The sequence below is a fragment of the Panthera leo genome, chromosome A1 (assembly GCF_018350215.1).
Source record: "Panthera leo isolate Ple1 chromosome A1, P.leo_Ple1_pat1.1, whole genome shotgun sequence".
Lineage (NCBI taxonomy): Eukaryota > Metazoa > Chordata > Mammalia > Carnivora > Felidae > Panthera > Panthera leo.
Window position 1 is genome coordinate 78,273,873 of NC_056679.1, and position 24,594 is coordinate 78,298,466.

A 24,594-nucleotide genomic window follows, 5' to 3' on the forward strand; every position below is an offset into this window, starting at 1 on the left:
ACCAATATTGCAGCCGAAGGGGCAGAGTTTACATTCACTTAAAAGGATAAAAGTTTGATTAGGATTTAAAATTTTCTGGAAATGCATCAATGGTACATCTGAATCTCTTTAGAAATAGCCGGTTTTATAATTAGAGTTTGGTTCAATTGGCTGGAAGATATGTGTGTTTGGAAGGCAGGTGGCAATAATAATAACCATAATTCAACTTTAGATGTTCTGGGTCATTTCTGTATGGCAAGGTAATCTGCAGTACAAGTATTTACCAGGGAGAAGATACAGATCTTTTTTGACTTACGATGGGGTTATGTCTGGATAAACCACGCAAATTGAAAATATCGTTAAGTCAAAATGCATTTGATCCGTCTAACCTACTGAACATTATAGCTGAGTCTAGCCTGCCTTAAATGTGCTCAGACCATGGACATTAGCCTACAGTTGGGCAAAAATCATTGAACGCAAAGCTCATTTCCTAATAAAATGTTGACTACCTCCTGTAATTTATTGAATTCTCTACTGAAAACGACATGCACAGAATGGTTACCTGGGTGCAGAATGGTTGTCAGCATCTCGGTTGTCTCTGCTCACGATGGCGTGGCTGCGTGGGGGCTGCGTCTGCTGCCCCAGCATCACGAAAGGGTGAACTGCGTGTCGCCAGCCCTGGACGTGATCCAAATTCAAAATTCTTTCACACCTTCGTAACGTCTAAATATCATTAAGTTGAACCATGGTAGGTCCGAGACCATCTGCACGTGAAAAGCAAAAATGATGAGAGGTATGGTCAAGAGCGTGTAATGAGTGCAGTTCCTCAATGTGAGATAGTGGCAGATAAGTCGAAGTGATTTTGTGTAGATCCAGGCACTGGCTGGAAAGGCTGGCCAGTGGGATTGGTATTCAGTACAAAGGGCCATATGGAAGTTCTAGAGAGATTTCAAAAACTTTAAAAATTGCAACAGATTCAAATTCATTTTGCTACTGATAGAAATCTCTATACGTGTGTGTCCCTGTCTCTTTCCATCTGTGTCTGGTTGTAGAAATGTTTTGAATCGCTGAGAACTCATACAGATAAGACAGGAAAAATGGGCAATGATGAAAACAAATTGATTGTGTAAATCATATTGCTTCCCCTCCCCCCACCCCTTCCAGAGAGTTCAGCCATAATTTTTTTGTTTAATAGTAGACTTGTGCTTAGCACATGATATCCACTCAATAATTGATATCTGGATCAAATTAGATGTTGTCCCGGTAACTTTTTGCTTGTCTCCTCTGCCCCAGCAGCTTTGAAATCAACACTGCAAAGTAAAAAGGGAAGTGTGTGCTGAAAATGTATAGACATCGAGAATGAGAAAGCTAATATCACAGTATATCCAACTCATGTTAAAAAAAAAAACAAAAAACAGCCAAAAACTTGCAAGTGATAACTTTCATGTATGCACGATGAATGTGTGAATTCAGTGTTTGGAGAAATCTTTCGATTTTCTGAGTGATAGATTTCAGGGTTGTTCAAGACATACTCCTTAGCTAACCAGAAGGACTGAAATACCTAAGATATCCCTTATGACAAGATGTGGGGAGAAGGCAGAACATCTTAAGTTTAAAATTGTCTGTATTTGTTTATTTGGTTTCTATGATTTCTCGGGTCTTTTCAGTGGAATCAGGAATACGTGTTGCATGGGGTTTGAACCTTGCGAAATGTTACCGTTGTTTAGAAATAGTTCCAAAGTGGAAGCATGCGTCACCGAGAAGCTGTGGACTGCTGACTTGGTGTGGAGAGTGTTCTCTGTCACTAATCCTGGCCAACTCAATAAACAGTCTTGGAGGAAGACTTATTTGCCCTGTTGCTCTCTAAGTATGCTTTAGGAGGTAGAACACGATGTTTTTGTCATCACGGGCTGTGATGTTAGGACTTACGACTTAGCGTGGAGCCAGTCTTGGTGGCGGCAAACCAGGGGGCGGTAACTCCAGTAAAACGTGGTGGAGGTTTGTGGGGTCCTGGAGTCAAGGCACTTCACGCTTTCAGAGAGGGGGGTAACCCAGTGTTGCTGATGTCCTCAGACCATGGGGACGACTGTGATCTTAGTCCCTAACTTTGATGAAAGAGGAGAGTGACCCGGTTGGGAGAAGAGGGGTAGTATGTAAGGATAGAGTGAATCTTAGAAAGAAGCACTTTAAGGTGAACAGACAATGATTCTAAAAGAATCAATAAGCTAAGGGGCGCCTGACTGGTTTAGTCAGTGGAGCGTGCGATTCTTGATCTCAGGTCATGAGTTCAAGCCCCATGTTGGGGGTAAAGCTTACTTAAAAAAAAAAAAATCAATAAGCTCAGAAAATAGCCAAGCCTTTTCAGGGCCTGATAGGAGAAAAGTTTCTCTACACCGAAGAAGGCTGCAGGAGAGACGCTGTTTCCAGAGAGATCGATTTCCACTGAGGTTCTGTGGACATTTCCAGGTGAGGGAATGAACCAGAAGTTGGCTGGAAGGCAGCGCAGTGTGTGGACTTGAGGGACCTGGTTGGGGGCAGGCTGGTTGAGAGGTTTGGCAGTTCAGCTAGGGCTTCATGGGCACACGGTCAGCTCAGTCACACGGGAGACTGTGCTCCGCAGGGCCCGTGCTTGGTTTCATGTTGTGCTGTCGCCATCTTGAAATTCTTAGACATTTTTGAATAAGGGGCCTCACTGTTCCCTTTTGCACTGGGTCCCACAAATTATGCAGCCAGTCCTGCCAGGACCTTAGAGAGGCAGGGGAAGGGGACGGGAGGAGCTGGAGACTTGGTTCCAGGCAGTCAAGGTGGACTGGTGTTGTCAGAGCTCTCTGAAGGTGACAGAGTGGCTGTTCAGCCACCTTCTTGGTGCTGTAAGCTGTTGCCAGAAACAGGTTGAAGTGATGAAAGGAGCCTGAACTGGGAGGAAGATTTGCTTGAAGAAAATTCTTTCTAGCGAGAATTAGCTTTACTATCTAACGATAATGTTGTAAGAACATTGTAACAGGAATGTTCAACCATCATAATCTTTTCAGACAAGTGTGATTAGAAGGTATTTATTGCTGTCAAATTATTATTCATGATCCGTGGAAATGTGGATCTAAAAATTACCTTACTTGAGAGAGGCTGATACCATTTTCAGCACTGTATCTAATTAAGTCTTTTTTTTGGTAAAAGACACCGCAGAGGCAAACTGTAGGTATCTCTGAATTGTAAATGCGGATTCCCGAGGTGCAGGATGAGGATATCTTGACAGACACACGGAAGGAGGAGTCGCATCACTGTTGATTATGCAGTGAGTTATCAAAATGATAAAGAGAACAGAACAGGAATGACCTGCATGTGAATTTCCTAAAATAAATTGGATCCAGGCCCCAATTCTAAAACCTATTTATTGAGCCTTTATACTCTGATCCGTATCTTATTAGTCATCGTATCCAAACCTGCAGCCACTGTCGGTGGGGCCACGATTCATACCGTCTTCCTTACGGTTACACACGACACGGTACATCACATGTGCAGAGATCTTGGTTCAGACCTGAAACTAATCCCTCAGATTTCACATCCGCCATTGCCCCACATGCGTCCACACATCCCAGTACTGATGCCTGCTTCTATCTTCCTTTCTATGGGACGTGTGCCATGATTTTGCATTACATTGACTATGTTCTTGAGACCTCCAGGTCTCAAGGAGGGAAATATGAATGTTTTCCATGACTGTATTATGCTTGTGAACCACAGTTCATACTTCTTTCTTTCTTTGTTCCTTCCTTCCTTCCTTCCTTCCTTCCTTCCTTCCTTCCTTCCTCTCTCTCTCTTCCTTTCTTTCTTTCTTTCTTTCTTTCTTTCTTTCCTTTCTCTTCCTTCCTTCCTCTTCCTTCCTTCCTTCCTTCCTCTCCCTTCCTTCTTTCCTTCCCCTTCCTTCCTTCCTTCCTTCCTTCCTTCCTTCCTTCCTTCCTCTTCCTTCCTTCCTTCCTCCCTTCCTTCTTCTTTCTTTCTTTCTTTCTTTCTTTCTTTCTTTCCTTCCTTTCTCTTTCTTTCTTCCTTCCTTTCTCTCTCTCTTCCTTCCTTTCTTTCTTTTTCTTTCTTTCTTTCTTTCTTTCTTTCTTTCTTTCTTTCTTTCAAATATCAGTTAACAATTGGGCTATCTTCTAATTACTAACTTTAATGAGAATTAAATACTAAGGAAAAAACATAAATCAATCCACATAGTGCCCATTTCAATCTGTGTGGTTACTGTCTGGAGATGTCCCACAGCTCACCAATGCTCTGTTCACTTATTTAAAGTCATTTTTTTGCTCGCACGCCCTTTGTGGAATCTACGTTACTGGTTCACCAGTCTTGTCTTCCACAACATCTTGTTCATTTGTTGGTTCCATTCATTGGTGTAGTTTTTATCTCAGGCATGGTAGTTCTCATCTCCAGGAGTAAAATTTGAGTCTTACTGCTATCTTCCATGTCTCTACTTACTGTGTTCAAAGGTTTCCCAGTGTTTTGAACATACAGAATGTGGCTTATCGTAACAGTTTAACACACAGATTTGGTCCTTTGTTAGGTATATCACTTCTGAGCTGGTTCCCCATTGATCATTCTTTCTCCTCCTTGTGGGTCTTATTTGCCTGCTTTCTTATATATCTGGTCATTTCTTCTTGGATGTTGGACATAGTGAATTTTGCCTTGTTGGTTACTGAATATTTTTGTATTTCTGTAAATAATCTTGAGCTCTGTTTGGGGGGGCATTGGAGTTATTTGGAAACAGTGTGATCCTTTCAGAACTTGAATTTAATGCTTCTTGGTGGGAATAGAGTAGCATCCAGCCCAGGGCTCCTATCTCCCCTTCTACACCTGCACTGAAGCAAGACATGTGTGTGCTCCACCCAAGGCCACCTTCAGTTAGGTTTCCATTCTGGCTGCTGAAACAGACGCTATTTATGGCATTGCATGAACTCTGACTCCTCTCCCTTTTCAGGGGGTTCTGTCCCGGACCTTGTGTCATTTTCTGGGGTGCAGACGCTGATCAGAGCTCTTCTGTGTACTTGAGGGGGCCTTCTGTAGATCTTTGAAGTTCTGCAGCTCTGTCCTCTCTGGGACTCTGTCCTGTGCGCACTGGCCAGCTCGGTCTCTAGACTTTTGGTTCAGTTTCCTCTTGAGAGGCCGTGGGTGACACAGATTCTCTCTGTGCTGCAGCTTGGGAATGCCTTCAAGGCTGTGAGCTGGAGTGACAGCAACAATGTGACCGCCTCCTTTTCTTCCCAGCTCTCAGAAGTCATATTTTTTCTGAGTGGCTTTGTTTTTGTTTCAGCTGATTCAGGCAGGAATGTAAATCCGGCCCCTGTTACTCATAAGGGAAGTGCTCCTGTGGTTTTTTAAATTTCTACTATCCAGTGAATAGGTTGGTAAGTTGACATGGCAATACTTCTGGTGGTGGTATGGTTACTGTTTCTTTTGGGACGGAAACTTGTTTTATGCATCGAAATCTTATAAAAAGCATATATCTTTCAACCTATAAATTTTGCTAATAGATATTTAGCTGATTTATTGGCTTACGTCTTTTTTTAAACTAATTAACTAATATGCATTTGATATTAATGTAGCCTTTTAGATATAAATATAAAAAATCAGACTTCTGTAGACCAGATAATTCATAAGGTCCAGGGCAAAATGAATATGTGGGACTCTTCAAAAATTATGGGAAATTCATGATGGCCACAGAGCATTAAACCCAGTCCAGGACCCATCTACGCATGACTGCAGAGATCGTGCACCCGTGAAGCCAGCGCTGACCAGCATATTTTTATGCGTTTTACCTATAAATAGTAAATAAAAGAAGCAAAACAATTTCCTGGAGAGTTTCATTTAGTAGTCTATGAAATTTCCAAAAAGCACAGTATTATACAGTGATTAAAATTTATGTTAGAAGATTTCGAAATTATAATAGTTCGCTGTTACAAGTTGGCACTGTGGAGTTTTTAGTTGTGCTATGCAACTGGTGTGAGGGTTGCATTTGAGTATGATGGGGGATAAATTTGGAAGGATCGTGAAGGGTCATGTCTGCCTTGGATACAGTGCAGTAGTGAAGTTTTATTCTTTGGTCAGTGACAAACTCCGTACATTTTAAAGCAGAAACATCATGTGAAGAAATGTGTATTTCAGAAAGATAATTATGGTAAATTGTTCAAGATTTTCTGATAATCTTATCTACAAATGAACAGCACTGCTAGGAATTTACCCAAGGGATACAGGAGTGCTGATGCATAGGGGCACTTGTACCCCAATGTTTACAGCAGCACTTTCAATAGCCAAATTATGGAAAGAGCCTAAATGTCCATCAGCTGACAAATGGATAAAGAAGATGTGGTTTATATACACAGTGGAATACTACATGACAAGAGAAAGAATGAAATATGGCCCTTTGTAGCAACATGGATGGAACTGGAGAGTGTGATGCTAAGTGAAATAAGTCATACAGAGAAAGACAGATACCATATGTTTTCACTCTTATGTGGATCCTGAGAAACTTACCAGAAGACCATGGGGGAGGGGAAGGAAAAAAGAAGGTTAAAGAGGGAGGGAACCAAAACACAAGAGAATCTTAAAAAGTGAGAACAAACTCAGGGTTGATGGGGGGTGGGAGAGAAGGGAAGGTGGGTGATGGGCATCGAGGAGGGCATCTGTTGGGATGAGCACTGGGTGTTATATGCAAGCCAATTTGACAATAAATTTCATATAAAAAATAATAAAGTTTGTTCACACACACACACACACACACACACACACACACACACACACACACGAGAAGAGGACCCAAATAGTGAAAATCTCCCCCCTTCCTAATGTTTGTCCTTATTTTCTTTCTACTGTGTATGGATGTAATTTCCCCTTGAGCCTTCCACGTGCCCCTTACGTGAGCTGGAGAACATGAATACATTCTTTCTCCATTTAGCCCTATCTCTCAACCTCTAGATTGCCAGTGGAGTTTTTTTCATGGACATTTGCAATAAACCTTATCACTGTTTGAAATACGTTTCCTTTTTTCTTCTTTCTTTCAGTGCGCTCGGTATGATAATGCCTTCATTGCAGAGATCCTGATTGACAGAGGGGTCAATGTCAACCACCAGGATGAAGACTTTTGGACACCAATGCACATCGCCTGTGCTTGTGATAACCCTGACATCGTCCTGCTGCTTATATTAGTAAGTAAAGCAATGTGGTTTATTACCATTTGATGGTTCGATGGCATATAAAAGGCTGTGTATTTAACTAGTAACATTTCACAATATGTAATACTTTGGTTGATAAAAAAATGTGTGTGTTTGTGTGTGTTTGTGTGTGTGTGTGTGTGTGTGTGTGTGATCGTTTGTTTTCCTGGAATTACAAGATAATTAGAGACTAAGGTTGTGGGTCACATAGTTCATAAAACAAATTGCATAGATGTCATGTGAAGCTATGCTGCCTTTTCTGGGAAATTATAAGCCTTCATATTTGCAGATCAGTCTTAACGAAAATGGTTTGAGAAGTGTTGTTTCATTAAGTCCACAGTCCATTCTCTTCTTAATTTTTAGCCAACTAGACACACGGTATCTATTAAATCTTATCCTCTTGGTGACAGCTAGTAAAGAAGTATCTACAACATTTCTTTATGAGAAAATGAAAACGTTCAGTATAACAAACACTGGATTTACTTGTTGCTCTTGTTTTCGGGTAGAGCTTAGACGCTGACATTGACCCTCACACCACACTTTAATTATTTTGGAATTAGGATTGGGGATTTTTTTTTTCTGATGAGTTTAGCTCTAACAAAGGTTTTAAGAAGTTGTGCAGGATTTTTTTGAAAACATGTGCCTCTCAATGTCTGATGACATTGCGTTTCTTTAACAGACAGAACTGAGCAACAGAATTTGACTTTACTGCATGTATGAGCTGGAGGTCAAATCTGTAGTTTTCAAATTAACATTTTCCTGGTTCTGCAGTTCCCTTTTCTCACATCGTATGCATAGTTCTCTTTCTGATAGTTATCTTAGTGACCTTCATTTACTGAGCACGCATTTAATTAATATTTATTGATTATCATTTTCAACACAGTTCCTGCCTTTGAGGAAATTACAGTTTATTCATTCAGCTAATAATTATTGAATAACCACTATGTTCTAGGTGCTACACAGTGGGCGAAAAGACTTTGGACGTTATAGAGCATGGCAAAAACAAACCAAAGCAAGTAAAGCGAGACTGAGAAATTTGATTAGTGGCTTAAGCAAGTCTGAATAGTCTCCTTGCCACCATCTAAGAGCCAGCCCAGCCAGCCACCCACAGGAATAATTTACTTTTAAATAAATATGGATGAAACACATTGTCCTAAAAATTGTAATTTCTATAGAAACGTGTACCCATCAACAACCCCAAACGAGAGATTTATTTTGTTTCCAGAATTAAATGCCATTGTACTTGGTTTAGCGCTGCATTGTCCAATATTCTCTCCGTTTTCCAAAGATTATTGATGTGTAAGAGACTGCGTAAATATTTGAGTGCCTTTTGTTCTGTACCAAGAGGGTCAGCAGTGAACAAAAGTAGCCGAAATCCCTGCAGAAATCCCTGCCTCGTGGGGCTTACATTCTACCGGGGAGAAGGACAAACACGCAAATGAGTCAAATACACAGGATGTCACCCACAGAGAACCGTTGGAAGGACAAGAAGAGGGGAGTAGAGAGTATTAAGGGGTGGCCTCATGGAGAAGGTGACTGACACGTGAACCATGAGCCACATGGAGGGGTAGTCATGAGGTGAGCAGGGTGTGGGGGGATAGCAAGGGTCTTGTATTTGTGGAACAGCAAGGAAACCAGTGCAGCTGGAGTGCAGCGGGTGGGGGCAGGGGGGGCCAGTGTCGGAGACACAGGCGGTGGATCTACTGGCACCAGTGGGCGGGACATTGGAATCTCCTTTCACCCTGGGTGACTCGGGGATCCTTTGGAGAGTTTGGGTGGAGAAATGATGCAATCTGACTTATGTCTGAGAAGGTCACTGGCTGCTGTGTTGAGAACACACAAGCGGAGGGGAAGGATGGGGGGCACTTAGCACCCTGCTGTCAGCCGCCAGGCTAGCCCCAGTGGGGTGGTGGGACGTGACTGGCATCTGCACGTGTGCAAGGTCAGGCTGTCCGTGTTTGGTGTGGGATTGGATTTAGCGCTTGAGAGAAAGAACACGAGTCACAGATGGCCTGCCCCTTTTGGTGCGAGGACGAGAGGGTTGGAATTTGTGTTAAAAGCATCTGAATCATCTTTTTCAAGTTTGTCAGGAAATCGTTGTCTAGAGAAACAATTCCATCTCTCTCTCTCTCTCTCTCTCTCAAAAATAAATAAACATATTTTTATAAAGGGGGCGGCCACCTGGGTGGCTCAGTTGGTTACGCGTCTGACTCTTGGTTTCGGCTCAGGGTCGTGATCTCATGGTTCGTGGGTTCGAGCCCTCTGCTGATAGCACGGACCCTGCTTGGGATTCTCTCTCCTCCTCTCTCTCTGCCTTCTTCCACCCCCTCAAAAGTAAATAAATAAACATAAAAAAAAAAAAAAGATTTCGGTGAGTTGAGATAATTACGTATTGTGGGTTTTTGTTAAGTAGAGATGTGTGAATGTGTGTGTTGCTGTCATATCCTGAACAGGATTAGAACATTCCTACTTTAATTGGATCACAAGTGGTTTGTGTTTATGGAATAGGTTTAGGTACTGTGAATATTGTCAGTTTTCTTGCCAAATGATCTACAAAATTCTAGAAGATATTAATACTTGACTTTTATACAGCACTTCATATGTGCCTGATATTTTTCTACAGGCTTCATAGGGATTAATTCACACTACTACATATGTGCTAGCTTTCACCTGCCTTCGACAGGTGAGGGACGGGTGCTCAGAGAGGGCAGTGCATATGTTGCAGGCCAGAACATAGTGTCTGAGACCAGGTTTGGTGTCCTAATCTGAACCCCAGTCCCTGTGATCTGTTGTCGTATTGCTAATGCTAGAATTCATACAGAGCCAGAAGTCCCCAGAGTGGACTACTAAGACCATCATTCCCATTGTTGTTTTTTATAATTTTTTAAAATATGTATTTATTTTTGAGAGAGAGAGAGAGATAGAGCATGAGTGGGAGAGGGGCAGAGAGAGAGGGACACACAGAATCCTAAGCAGGCTCCAGGCTCCGAGCTGTCAGCATAGAAGCCAACACTGGGCTCGAACCCATGAAACTGAGAATATGACCTGAGCCTAAACCAACACTCAGATGCTTAACCTTGTGAGCCACCCAGGCGCCCTCGTATGAACCTTGTTTTCGATGTCTTTTGTTTTAAAGACACCATTTTATTTTATTTTATTATTTAATTTAATTTAATTTTTATTTTTAGAGAGAGAAAGGGAGAGTGTGAGCGGGGGAGATGGGTAGAGGGGCAGAGGGAGAGAGAGAATCATAAGCAGGCTCCAAGCCCAGCGCAGAGCCTGACACAGGGCTTGATCCCACAACCCTGGGATCTTGACCTGAACCAAAATCGAGGGCCGGGCACTCAACCAACTGAGCCACCTAGGCGCCCCGTAAAGACACATTTTTAAATATGTACTGGTAATTCATAAACATCATCGAGCTCACGGCCAGTGACACTGTAACTCATGCCTGAAGGAAGTTTATCCACCCACATATTTTCCCCATAAGGCTCATCATAGCTTCCTTGCGCTTAGAAGCAGTAGATAGGACTTCAGCACCATGCTTGGGGCTCATTTTAAGCAACAAAATCACTGACAAAAGGACAAAAGTGTGAAAAACATGACGCCAAATAGACTACAGGAAGACTTTTTTTCACTACGACCCTGAACCAAGAAGACGCAGCATCATCTCACACGAGCTCGGCTCCCAGCATGTGCCCTGGGTGACCGGAATGTTCGCGCATATGCGCGAATGGCCATGGACGTGTACCCGAAGTGCTCATCTTGGTGTTACAAAATAATTCGGCAAACAGGAATAATGAGGACCCACTGTGTTTATTACTAAGCAAGACAATTGATACTTTCTGGAATTTTAAGTATGAAATGGAAATCATCTAAACCCAGTATGTTTTCGGAATTGGGGTGGGTCCAAGAAAATGATGGGTTTCTGCAGTAACTTTTCAAAACTTAGACCAAAAGAAATATGATTTTTACAATTTCCAGCACGTAGTTAAATAGGGCTTTGGAGTTTCTTCGAAGTTTTACAAATACCTCACTGGGAAAATAGAGTATTTCTATGATGTGAGCAACACACTTAATATATAATCTCTATTTTTATGCAAAGAAATCCAATATCAGAGAGGTTATATAATAGAATAAAATCTCAAATCTAAATGTTTTGGGTCCCAATAAAATAATGCACTATAATTTTTTATATTTATATACAAATATATATATATATACACATATATATATTTATGTTATATATAAATACGTGCATTTAATTATATATATAACATAATATATATCATAATAGTTTGTCCACTGAGAATTTTTTTTACTTACCTTATTTTAGTGGTTGTTGAGCATCTCCCATATGTACATTTTTATTTTTCATCTTACATTATCTGATTTTTTGAAAATATTTTCTGATTTGCTCCATATTCGAACACTAATGTTCTGTAGCTCAAACTTTTACCTTGTTTTTCTTTTTTTTTTTTTTTTTTAATAATTTCAAGGTAATTTGCCATTTCCCAGATTTTAAGAAGCTTTTCTATTAGGAATAAATCTCAAAAGCTGATAATTGATGAACTCCAGTCATGTCAGGATTTATTCTCTTGAAAGTCTCGATTTCACATTTATCCCAACATGTTTATACATGTATGTGTCTGCGTTGTGTCTGGAAGCACACGATGAGTGAGCGCTTATAGGATACGCTCAGAACCTGCTCAGGCACTTGGCTCACCAGCCGGCTTCCCTCTGCCATCAGGTGCCACGGGACTGCGCTCAGGGTGGTTTTTGGGTCGACTTGCTCTCTTCTCCCCTCTTTCCTCATGTGACTTTGGATAAAAGATTTGCATTTATTGCGGTTTTCTGAATTTTCACATCTGATGGCGCAGTGCGGCCCCTTCCAAAGCCGGGGCAAATCTGAACACTGTAACAGCCCGTGGCATTTGGAACCATATGAAACAAATCCTTTTCATTTGGAGCTCATTATTTTGAAAGGAGAATAATTTAATTGAGTCAAACACTGCGGGGTGCTTATTTATACTGGAGAAAATGATTCACCCGTGTTACTGACAGATCATCTCGGGCTTTTTCTCTTTTCCTGTTGAAAAACTTGGGAGGCTATAATTTGATATTCCACATGTCCTGGCATTATTTAATAAATCTTACTCTATAAAGGGTAGCTCTGATACATAATTACAAGAAGTGAGTAATAGACAATTGAAGGATACAGTGTCATTTTAATTAGTTTTATTTATTTGCTTATTATTTTTTTAAAAAATATTTATTTATTTTGAGAACGAGAGAGACAGAGCACATAAGCAGGGGCTGGGCAGAGAGTGAAAGAGAGAGAACCCCAAGCAGGCTCTGCAGTGCCAGCACAGAACTGCGAGATCATGACCTGAGCCAAAGTCAAGAGCCAGACAGTTAACCCAGCTGAGCGCCCCAGGTGCTCCAGGGTAATGGTGAATTTTTTCTGTTACATACTCCCAGGAGATGTTTCAAGGGCTTTTAACTCCTTGAAATCAGGTGCAGGGAAAATGTTAGCAGGTGGACAATCATTTACTAAGGGGAGCTCAGCAGTATCTTTACCATTGGCCGCAACAACGCACACTGAACGTTTTCTCGATCCTTGGCTTTTTGTGTTTGAACGTCTGATGTTCACGATTTTTTTGCCTGTTGGATAGAGGGTGTCGTGGACCGTGTCTGGTGGGCAGTGTGGAACCAGATCATTTTAATGGGTGCTGCATTTAATGGGTGTTAGTTTCTGGGAACTAACAATTCTGTCATAACTGAAACAGTAAATGATATTTCAAAAGCATGTTGCTTACTTTGTGTTAGGTGGCTTCAACTGAGAGGTCAAAATTAACGCATTCCCAGACTTTACTCGTTAGTTGCTTGGACCATTCTATACTAGTATAAAGTTTTTATATTGTTTCGTTACAATTTATCTTTCCCATCACTTTGATTTAAATATTAAGATATGGGGCACCCTGCTGTTTAAGATTATATTTCTCCCTAGAAAATGAGCTATAACTCCAGATGGTTCAGGGTAAGTCTGATTCTCCAAGACCTGTGGCAGAGCTGATGTCTTTATCAACTTAAAAATTTTTTTTTCTTAATATTTATTCGTTTTATTTTGAGAGAGAGAGAGAAAGAGACAGAGACAGAACTTGAGTGGGGGAGGAGCAGAGAGAGGGAGACACAGAATCTGAAGCAGGTTCCAGGCTCTGAGTTGTCAGCACAGAGCCCGACGTGGGGCTTAAACTCAAGAACCATGAGATCAGGACCGGGCCAAAGTCGGACATTTAACCGATTGAGCCACCAAGGTGCCCCATCTTTTTATGTAAATGATCCTACATATGATATTCAACCTCTTTCTTAACAGTTTATCTTGCCTTCAACTCCACTGAAAAAATAAGTTTTCAGGCTTGAATGTGTTTGGCTTCACCCAACAAACTGTTGATTCCTCCCCCCACCCATTTATTCACAGCCTTTGTTCCATTCCAAAAGGTGTGTGTTCGTCTCTCTACACTATGTGCTCATTCGTCCTCTCTAGATTCAACTAATTTCCACCCTTCGAAGGATTTCTTCCTCACTTTTTCATCTCTCATTTCCAGGGTCTTTCTATTGGACTCTTCTTTTAAATTCATAGTTAGGTCCCAGGATCTTCCATTAATTCAGAAAATAAGGAAAACCCTGATCAAATGTATTTCCTGTAATTGTCACCTCAGTGTCTCTCTCATTTTTATAGTCAAGCTTCTCTGAAGAGCAGTGTGTGTTTGCTGACCCACTTATCACCTCTCGGCCATGCTTCGGTGCGGCCAGGCTGGCTGCTGTCCATGCAAGGACCACAGCGTGGCCCTTGCCAAGAACACGGTTGGCATCGCTGTGATGGACTCGGGAGGCACATTTTATTGTTTACCCTACTTAATTTATTTCACTAGATCTGAAGGCAAGTGGGTCAAAAAAGGAACTTGGGCGGACATCCAGGTTTTTAGCCCCTGTTCGTGGCCATTAAACCTAAGACCCTCTTTGCTTTATTGAGGTATACTTGATAAACGTGATTATGTATACATACATTTTAAATTTTTTTAATGTTTATTTTTGAAAGAGAGAGAGACAGAGGGTGAGCAGGGCAGGGGCAGAGATAGAAGGAGACACAGAATCGGAAGCAGGCTCCAGGCTCCGAGCCGTCAGCACAGAGCCTGGCGCGAGGCTCGAACCCATACACTGTGAGATCATGACCTGAACCAAAGTCGGATGCTTAACCTACTGAGCCACTCAGGCGACCCATGATTGTATATTTTTTAAGTGTACAACGTGATGATCTGATATAAGCATACTTTGTGAAACGATTACCACATTCAGATTAATTAATATACATCCACCAACTCACGTAGTGGCCAGTAATTCTTTTTCTGTTGTGGTAAGAATGTGGTAGGAAGATCTACTGTCTTAGCAAAACTCAAGTGTACAAAACAATGTTACTACTCACAGTCACCATGCTGTATGTTAGATCCGGAAAGCACATCCATCCATCTGTAACTGGAGGCTGGTTCTCTGCCCAGTAGCTCCCCATCTCCCCGACCCCAGCCCCTGGTGACCACCCTTCTCCTCTGTGTTTCTAGGAGTTTGACTTCTGTTTGTTGTACATCCTACCATGGCCTAAACCTTCCCATCACTAAGATGTATAGTGAAAATCCATCCTGACCTTACGGTGAAAATTCTCACTCAATATTCACTGAGACTAAGACCATGAAAGGGATTTCAGAAAACGGGCAATAGTGTGTGCTTCGTGATTTTTCTATGACTTGACATAAAATTCTTTGAAGGACAGAGAAATACACTTTCATAGGCATCTGACAGAAACATGAGTCCTTTTGGTTTTTCCCAGGCTTGGAAAGTTTGAGACACACATGTGTCCACGTCCAAGGCATAAGGAAAACTTCCTTAGGCTTCCCTGTTCATTTATGTAAGCTCCCATTTTTGGTAAATTATACTTCTTCTTCAAAAGTGCTTTCCATTATAACCTTTTTTCATCTACATTTAAGACAATTTAAAAAATTTAATAATTTAATATTGTAAAGCATTTAGATTTAATTTCTGAATGTCCTTTTAGTAAGACATATTGTTTTTCTTTTTAAAAAATTTTTTTAATGTTTATTTATTTTTGAGAGAGAGATTGTGAGCAGGGGAGGAGCAGAGAGAGAGGGAGACACAGAATCCGAAGCAGGCTCCAGGCTCCGAGCTGTCAGCAGAGAGCCCGATGTGGGGTTCAAATCCACGAACCACAAGATCATGATCTGAGCTGAAGTCGGACACTTAACCAATTGAGCCCAAGATGTGATATTTTTCTAATCACAGAAGCAATTCACATTTATTTCAGAAGCATTGAAAAATATAGAAAAACCAAAAGAACATAAAAGTCCCCCACAATCCCACAGCTCAGAGAAAGTCAACGTTATCATTTTAATGCACAGCTTCCTGGTTCTTTGTGGGGGTGAGTGTAGCACCCACTTAGTCCATACGGTTTCTTTGCAATATCACAAAATTATTCCATGTTTTTTTTTTTAATTTTTTTTTCAACGTTTTTTATTTATTTTTGGGACAGAGAGAGACAGAGCATGAACAGGGGAGGGGCAGAGAGAGAGGGAGACACAGAATCGGAAACAGGCTCCAGGCTCCGAGCCATCAGCCCAGAGCCTGACGCGGGGCTCGAACTCACGGACCGCGAGATCGTGACCTGGCTGAAGTCGGACGCTTAACCGACTGCACCACCCAGGCGCCCCTCCATGTTTTTAAATATTTTGTGGAAACGTGTATTTAGAGGCTGCACAGTGTTCTAGAGTTTAGATGCTGTAATACTTTTGGGGAATTTCAGCTGTTTCCAGTTTCTCATGCTTAAAAATGATGAGTAATTTGTAATTTAAAAGAGCTGCTATTTACAATGGAACATAATCATCAGTTTTATTTCCTCCATGACTGAGTGGAAGAAGTTCAACTAAAGAGAGCTCTGAGGACAGATGCGGATGTCTACGCATCTGGCTCTTTCTAAACTAGAAGCACGTAACTGAGTTTTTCCTAGCTGCTGCCAACTGGATTTCAGCATAAGAATTACACCGTGATGCTCTAAGACACTCCTCATGTGAAATGGCTGGCCTGTACCTCTGGAGTGCATCTAATAGTTCAGTCGTTGGAAGACTGACAAACTGGCCAAGTCCAGAACCCTGCATGAGAAGGGCTGTGCCATCGTGCCCCACAGCAAGTTTGTGTGGGACATGGGCTAATGTAGGGTCAGATATGCCTGGACGTACTTACTTAGAAACATCATGTGGCATTTCTGCTCTGCTTCGTTTCTCACCCCCTGCCCCCCGACCTTGTGTTCAAGGTTACATCTCAAGAATGGCTTTGGGATGATGAAATATCACCCCTTTGTGGGTGTCATAGCCCGGGAGTCCTTATACAATATGACTGTCTTTCGATTTGGAATGTGCCTTCTACGTAGGTAGCGCTGGATTGTGTATAGAGCAGTGAAAGAAAATAACCTGCTATCATATGCCTTGACTTTTGGTTCAAGTTGTGTTTTTCTCAGTGTTCATTCCCTGTAGGTCGATGATCAGTATCCCATGCAGATTTTCCCCTACTGTGTGCCCTCTATGTAGCATTGCTTAGGAGTTTATATTTTATTAGCAATGACTTGCATTGAACCACTTCTGTAAGTGATCACTGTTTCGATGACCCCGTAGTTCTGAGGTGGTTAGATTTTCATACAGTCTGTTCAGCTAAAGAGAAGAGAAAAGGGTCAAGACATTCCCATGAGCATGGAGAAACATTGGTCTTCTGATCCCAGTCATTACGTCTCCCTCTTTACCTCCATTGGAAGAGCATGCCTGACCGCCATACTGGCTGCTAGCTGTGGGTGACAGAGTGTTTTTTACTTAATTCCGAACTCATCCCGGGGACTTGGATGCAATGTTTATTAATAAATCAAGCTCCACAAGATAAGAAATTCCTTCACAGTCAAATTTAAAGATACATTCAGTCCTTAAACCACATTGGAAAAGCACATTATTGTACCAGGATACTGCACACTGCTTGCTCGTGTTGGGAGGGCTCGTAAACACAGACCCAGGACAGTGCATATTTCTGGTGATGCTTTCCTGTAATACCATTGTTGTCATTCATGATTCCTGACACCCTCATTTCTTTTTCAATATTATATCTGTTACAACAACCAGATCTGGGTATTTTAATATTCACAGAAATATGATGTTAGGTAATTTAGTCTTTAGATTTTTTTTCATTTTCAATGAAGATATTATGAGATATATATATATATGTATATATATATATAATTTCTATCTATAATTTTGTATGATATCTAACATATATATAATTTCTATCTATAATTTTCTGATATCTAATATATATAATTTCTATCTATAATTTTCTGATATCTAATATATATAATTTCTATCTATAATTTTCTGATATCTAATATATATAATTTCTATCTATAATTTTCTGATATCTAATATATATAATTTCTATCTATAATTTTCTGATATCTAATATATATAATTTCTATCTATAATTTTCTGATATCTAATATATATATAATTTCTATCTATAATTTTTTTGAAATCTAATATATATAATTTCTATCTATAATTTTCTATGATATCATATATATATGTATGTATGTGTATATGTTTATATATATATAAAATTTAATTCAGAAAGCTTGAGCCAGGACTTGCCAAATGAAATCACTCTTTGAAAGACTTGGTAGGCTCTTTTCCCTTAATGATTGTAGTCTGTGTTTTAAAAAAAAAATCCTAACACCTAAGAAGGTTTTAACTTTAAGAATTGTATAATTTGCAGATAATATAACAGAATTTCAGGATTCTGTGTTAAAACTTGAATAGCTACTAGTTGTTTTTGTGGAGATGGGGCGGGAGTAAGAAAACACACTGTGTCTCAGAAAACACACACACTTTATCCCCTGGTTTGCTATCATTCATGTGTTTTTGGTATTTTGTCTGGTGGGCACATGTCATTTCATGCTGTTTATTAAATCTTTGGCCAGTTGAGATTTAGGAGAAATCAGCAATCTGCGTTTACCTGGCAACTGAGAAGGAAAATGAGGAGGAAAGATGTGATGTGGGAAAAGTGTAGAAAAACTAAGACACGTTTGAATTTCGCTCCATCTGACTGCCCGGAGTACGCAGAGTATGCAAGAAAACCTAGTGTGGGAACCATTTGGCAGACAGAAGTGCTTTCACCCTTTTCTGTAATAATTAAAGAATTTTACTAAAAACTTTGGCTTAAAACTTGGCAGACTAGGAGTCAGGTGGGAGTGTATATAGGAATAAGGAATACAATAAAAGATAAGATAACTTTTTTGGCTTGAGAAAGTAAGTTAAAAAAAAAAAAAAAAAGAAGGGAGCCAAGCCAAAACGCTGCCATAGAAAAATCCAGTCACCATTCAGTATTTTCTGTCAGCCTAGAGAAGTAGAAGGGGAATAAATCTGCAAGTATTAACAGAAGCAAGAGAAGTGTTTCATGGAAGTTTCCACATGACTCTAAGGCTGGGGGCAGAAATAAAATAATGTTTCCAGGAAGCACAAGACAACACAGCTATGACAGCTGTGAGCCTGTGCAGCACGGGGCCCTCCCCTTAGGGGCCGTGAGGAGTAGGTCCAGGCCAGAGTGCTGCTTTCCACATGAACTGGTTCTCAGAATCGGCAAACATCGGTTCTAGAATTACGTCTTTGGTTCTGACACTCACCTGTCCTACTGCCCTCATCCGTGGGGACACAGTTACCACCTGCCTCCATTCTTAAATAATGAAACTGGTAACTAAAAGGGTTACCATTGGGGCGCCTGGGTGGCTCAGTTGGTTAAGCGTCCGACTTTGGCTCAGGTCATGATCTCGCGGTCCGTGAGTTTGAGCCCCGCGTCGGGCTCTGTGCTGACGGCTCAGAGCCTGGAGCCTGTTTCCGATTCTGTGTCTCCCTCTCTCTCTGACCCTCCCCCGTTCATGCTGTCTCTCCCTGTCTCAAAAATAAATAAACGTTAAAAAAAATTTTAAAAAAATTTAAAAAAGGGTTACCATTAAAGAAAAGGGTTTGGGCATCCCCAGTCCAGGTGCCTCCTGATGAGGTCCTTACAGACTGTCCCTGGGACTCAGTCTAGCTCAGTAGTGCCCCAAGCACTTGGCCCAGGGCTTCCCGTCTCACTGTGACCCATCCAGCAGGTGGAGGCTTCACAGCGCTCTGGGGCGGTGTGGAGTTCTAAGATAGAGATTCTGCAGGGACCCCAAATGTGTTTGACCGTGACACCTTGGAGACATCTCTTAAAAACATACTGTGCCATGAAATGCAGGTAAAAGTCGCAGAAGCTCCTCAGTGAAGCTGGAGAAGAGAAAGGATATTGATGTGTGAGGGGCTGGTTCCACCAGGATCCAGTGCCCTCACCTCTGTTACCTCCTCTGAGCAGAGTTTAGTCGGCAGTGAAAATGTGCAGGGACAGAACTCTGAGAGCATCAGTCTGAGATTGGGGAGAGTTAATTGGAAGGTCGCTGATAACGAGAAATTCTCAACAATAGAATAGTTTAAGAGACTTCACTTCCGTCTCTTTTCCGAGTGAGATGACGGTCGGTCTTAATGACGTCATTGCCCGGGGTTTACACAGCCAGCGACACAACCAGGTGAGGATCCACCTGGGGTTTGTTTCCAAAATTCATGTCCGTCCCATTTCTGCCACGCTTCTGTATCTACTGCCTTTCTTGGGCTTTGATGAGGATGGGGATTATTTCGTAAATTTAACTGGACCCTTTAAATAAACTGTAAATACCTTGAAGGTAGCTTCTTTGCCTTATAATTTTTATACCACTTCTGCACCCTCATCTGAGAACTGCAGATACGAAGATGCGAAAGAGACCTCAAAACATGGAATAGGGTTATGGGATTGCAGAGTCTGGCAGGGACCTTGTCACATCATCTCATCGAAAGACTTATTTGAACTGTCCCAGGGGTCTGGGGCTGGGTTTGGAGAGGAAGCCACCTCTCCACCTGGCACAACGCCATTGATGGATCTGCTCAGGGATCTTTGAATCCTGACGGGTTTCACCTTTCCTACGGCCGTCAGATTCACCTGCTTCTTCTCGCACTGGATTAGTACGAATTCTGATGATATTTTAGAACAAAAAAAAGCCATTCTCAATAAGCTGCGAGGGAGTCTTCTCCTCAAACTCAGGATAAAAATGGAAACACTATTTTTAAAAATATCTCTGGCGAATTATGTGCATTCATTCATTCATTCATTAAATACATTTTTTATTGAGGGTCCGCTGTGTACTGTCTGCTAGGCTTGCTCCTAAGGATACATGAGCAACAGAGCAACCAAAGGGTCTTTGGCTTTAAACGTGGATACTGTGTAGGAGAGAAGGTGAGAGTGAGCATAAACACTAATTTGTTTCTTAGTGTATACATATTAATATATTTACATCAATATTTTTATGCGTGCCTCACATCAAATCTCAGCTTCCGGTGAGGGTTGGGATGGGGTAAGTAGGCTGTGTGTGGCCCTCACCCCCGTGGCCCTGCGCACACGTGGACTAAGACAGAAAAGGCCCCTCAGTGGAAGCAATGCCTGTGCAAGAACATGACCTGAAATGCTGATGAGTCACTCTGGGCTTAGGATGTGGTGATGAGAGTGAAGGAAATACTGATGGCATATTTTGAAGGTGAAATCAGTAGTAATGTGGGTCGTTTAACATCAAAGAAGGAGAGGGAATTTAAAAATGACTCCAAGCCATCTGTGTTTGGGAAATTGGAAGGGGTGGTGCAAAGACCCATCAGAGAAAAAAAGTTTTCTGTGGGAGGGCTATGCGTTCCTTTTTGAACATGTCAAGGTCAGAATCCATGGAAGACCCACCGGGGGACGTCCAGGAGGCATTGTTTCTGGAACTCGATAGAGAGTCTCATCTACACACATGGGAACAGAAGCCCTCGAGTAAATCAGGTCACCCCGTCAAAATGAAAGAACATTTAGAGTGCCTGGGTGGCTCAGTCGGTTGAGCGTCCAACTTCGGCTCAGGTCATGATCTCACAGCTCGTGAGTTCGAGCCCTGCGTCGGGCTCTGTGCTGACGGCTCGGAGCCTGGAGCCTGCTTCGGATTCTGTGTCTCCCTCTCTCTTTCTCCCCCTAACCCACTTGCATTCGTCTCTGTTTCTCTCAAAAATAAATAAACATTAAAACAATTTTTTAAATAAAAAGAAATGAAAAAAAGTGAAAGAACATTTGAAAGATGGTCCAAAGTATACCAATTAAAAGACTGTTAGAGAAACAGGAGGCTGCAGAGAAAAGGGGAAGAGAGGAGCCAGATTTAGAAGGCAAACCAGAAGCTGGTGCTGTCGTGAGTGTCCAGGGGAAACATGGCTGGAGAGTTTCCTTGTGGATGGCGGAGTGGGAATTAATGGGAGAAGCTAGTCATTCAAACATGGGGAAGTAAATGCTAGGAAAGTTTCAAATTGTGTCCCAAGCTCAAATGCAAGGACATATACACTCTGTGTCGTTTCCCTTTCGTATGTGTATAAATATCGCAGCGTGGAACATTAAAACTGCAATAGAATATGCTAGACTAAAGAAAGAAAAAGAGAGGAGCTGATACTATAAGGCACCAGAGATAAATCACACGTGAGGACCATTAACGCAAGGTATTTAGGGACAGAAAATATCAATTGTCCATATTCACAGTTTGCCGCTAAACAAAACCAGAAAAGGCTGTATTTCCTCCAAGCAAAGTATGGAGTGTTCGGATGAACAAAATAAGCCTTTTATTTTATGTATTTATTTTTTTAGTGAAATTTATTGTCAGATTGGTTTCCATACAACAACCAGTGCTCATCCCAACAGGTGCCCTCCTCAATGCCCATCACCACCCTCCCCTCCCTCACACCCCCCATCAACCCTCAGTTTATTCTCAGTTTTTAAGAGTCTCTTATGGTGTGCCTTCCTCCCTCTCTGTAACTTTTTTTTCCCCTTCCCCTCCCCCATGGTCTTCTGTTAAGCTTCTTAGGATCCACATAAGAGTGAAAACATATGGTATCTGTCTTTCTCTGCCTGACTTCTTTCACTTAGCATAATACCCTCCAGTTCCATCCACGTTGCTGCAAATGGCCAGATTTCATTCTTTCTCATTGCCAAGTAGTATTCCATTGTGTATATAAACCACATCTTCTTTATCCATTCGTCAGTTGATGGAGATTTAGGCTCTTTGCATAATTTGGCCATTGTTGAAAGTGCTGCTATAAATATTGGGGTACAAGTGCCCCTATGCATCACCACTCCTGTATCCCTTGGGTAAATTCCTAGCAGTGCTATTGCTGGGTCATAGGGTAGGTCTATTTTTAACTGTTTGAGGAACCTCCACACTGTTTTCCAGAGCAGCTGCACCAATTTGCATTCCCACCAACAGGGCAAGAGGGTTCCCATTTCTCCACATCTTCTGCAGCATCTATAGTCTCCTGATTTGTTCATTTTAGCCACTCTGACTTGTGTGAGGTGATATCTCAGTGAAAATAAGCCTTTTAAAAAGCAGGGAACACTGACTGGTATTAGATAATAATTAAATGAAAATCAGTGAGGTAGAAAGACACTGCCTCATTTCGTGCAAGGTCTTTGTCAATGAATAGTGTGTGGTTCACACAAAACCATGATATGAAGGGAAATAAATGAGTGGCTTAGTAGGACACGTAATATAAGTGAATTGCACAATACCTTCAAATTATGTTCAATTTACCCTCACCATAGGGGGCTCTTTACTAACGTGGAACCCATGATTTCTTGTCTCAGCTTTTTCTCGGAAACACTCATTCACCGTGGTTGCTTATGAAATTGTATCTTTTAATTGGATGGTTGACCTTTAATTATATTGTGGCCACTCATTGATTCAAACGTTACTCAGGTTTGCTTGCCAGATAATCATTGACTTGTCTAAAGTTTTACTCCTCACCTTTGACTTCAGTAGATTTGAAACTCATCCGGGACCCAAGAGAACAGCCCTGTGTTTTCATCTTGTTTCAGAGTGTTGTTCATTGTTTATTTTGAAGAATACTTTTCTCAATATAAATGTCACACATTTATTGTAGAAAATTGAAGGAAACCCATACATGTAAGGAAGAAAATTAAAAATCACTAATAATTCCATCGCATAGAGCTAATCACTGAGTATGTTTTGATGTGTTCTGTCCTCTGTGTCTCCCCTCCCCATATCTCAGAATTTACACAGAATTTACCTGATATGATGTGTACATGTATGTATTGGTAGCTTTTCTTTTTATATACTCTTTCTGCACATCCCCGGGTCCTAAAATTTTCTTCTACATGGTGGTTTAGTAATACGCAGTTGTGTCATATAAATGTCCTTATTTAAGTATTCTCCTCCTTTATTTTTTATTTTATTATTTTTTTAATTTTTAAAAAATTTTATTTATTTTTGAGACAGAAGGAGACACAGCGCAAGTGGGGGAGGGGAAGAGGGAGAGGGAGACGCAGAATCTGAAACAGGCTCCAGGCTCTGAGCTGTCAGCACAGAGCCTGATGCCGGGCTCCAACCCACGAACTGTGAGATCATGACCTGAGCCGAAGTCAGACACTCAACTGATTGAGCCACCCAGGTGCCCCTATTTTATTTTATTTGTAATGTTTTTACTTATTTTTGAGAGAGAGAGAGAGAGAGAGAGAGAGAGAGAGAGACAAAGCATGAGCAGGGGAGGGGCAGAGAGAGAGGGAGACACAGAATCCAAAGCAGGCTCCAGGCTCCGAGCTGTCAGCACGGAGCCCGATGCAGGGCTTGAACTCACTAACTGTGAGATCATGACCTGAGCCGAAGTCAGATGCTTAACCGACTGAGCCACCCAGGTGCCCCTATTTTATTTTATTTTTAATGTTGATTTATCTTTGACAGAGAGAGAGAGAGAACAAGCCGGGGAGGGGCAGAGAGAGAGAGAGAGAGGGAGAGAGAGAGAATTCCAGGCAGGCTCTGCACTTCCAACACAGAGCCCGATGTGGGGTTTGATCCCATGAACCTTGCGATCATGGCCTAAGCTAAAATCGGATGCTTAACCAACGGAGCCACCCAGGCGCCCCAAGTATTCTCCTATTTTAGACATTTTATCCAAATTTTCGTTACTTTCTCTGTTTTTACAACACTATTATTCACGATCTTGGTAATATCTATTTCGTGTTAAATAACTATGTTTATATTGCTACACTTTGGCTTTTCATCTTTTGTCTGGCAGATGGGGATTCAGCTCTTGGTGCCACAGACCCAGGCCCTAACAGGTCTGCCCACTGCTAGGTGCCCGTCCTCCCCTGTGTCCCTTTAAAGTGATGTCATATGTGGAAACGTGTACAGACT

The 24,594-nt window shown here is 41.5% G+C and overlaps 1 protein-coding gene across 3 annotated transcripts in view; it reads left to right on the top strand.

Moving 5' to 3' along the window:
- MYO16 (myosin XVI) overlaps positions 1–24,594 on the top strand; it is a 615,829-nt gene that overhangs the window by 206,993 nt on the left and 384,242 nt on the right. For all 3 annotated transcript variants that reach the window (XM_042930188.1, XM_042930181.1, XM_042930176.1), the window contains exon 4: positions 7,026–7,169. In XM_042930188.1, the coding sequence (XP_042786122.1) occupies positions 7,026–7,169 (144 nt within the window). The remainder of the gene's footprint in view (positions 1–7,025; positions 7,170–24,594) is intronic.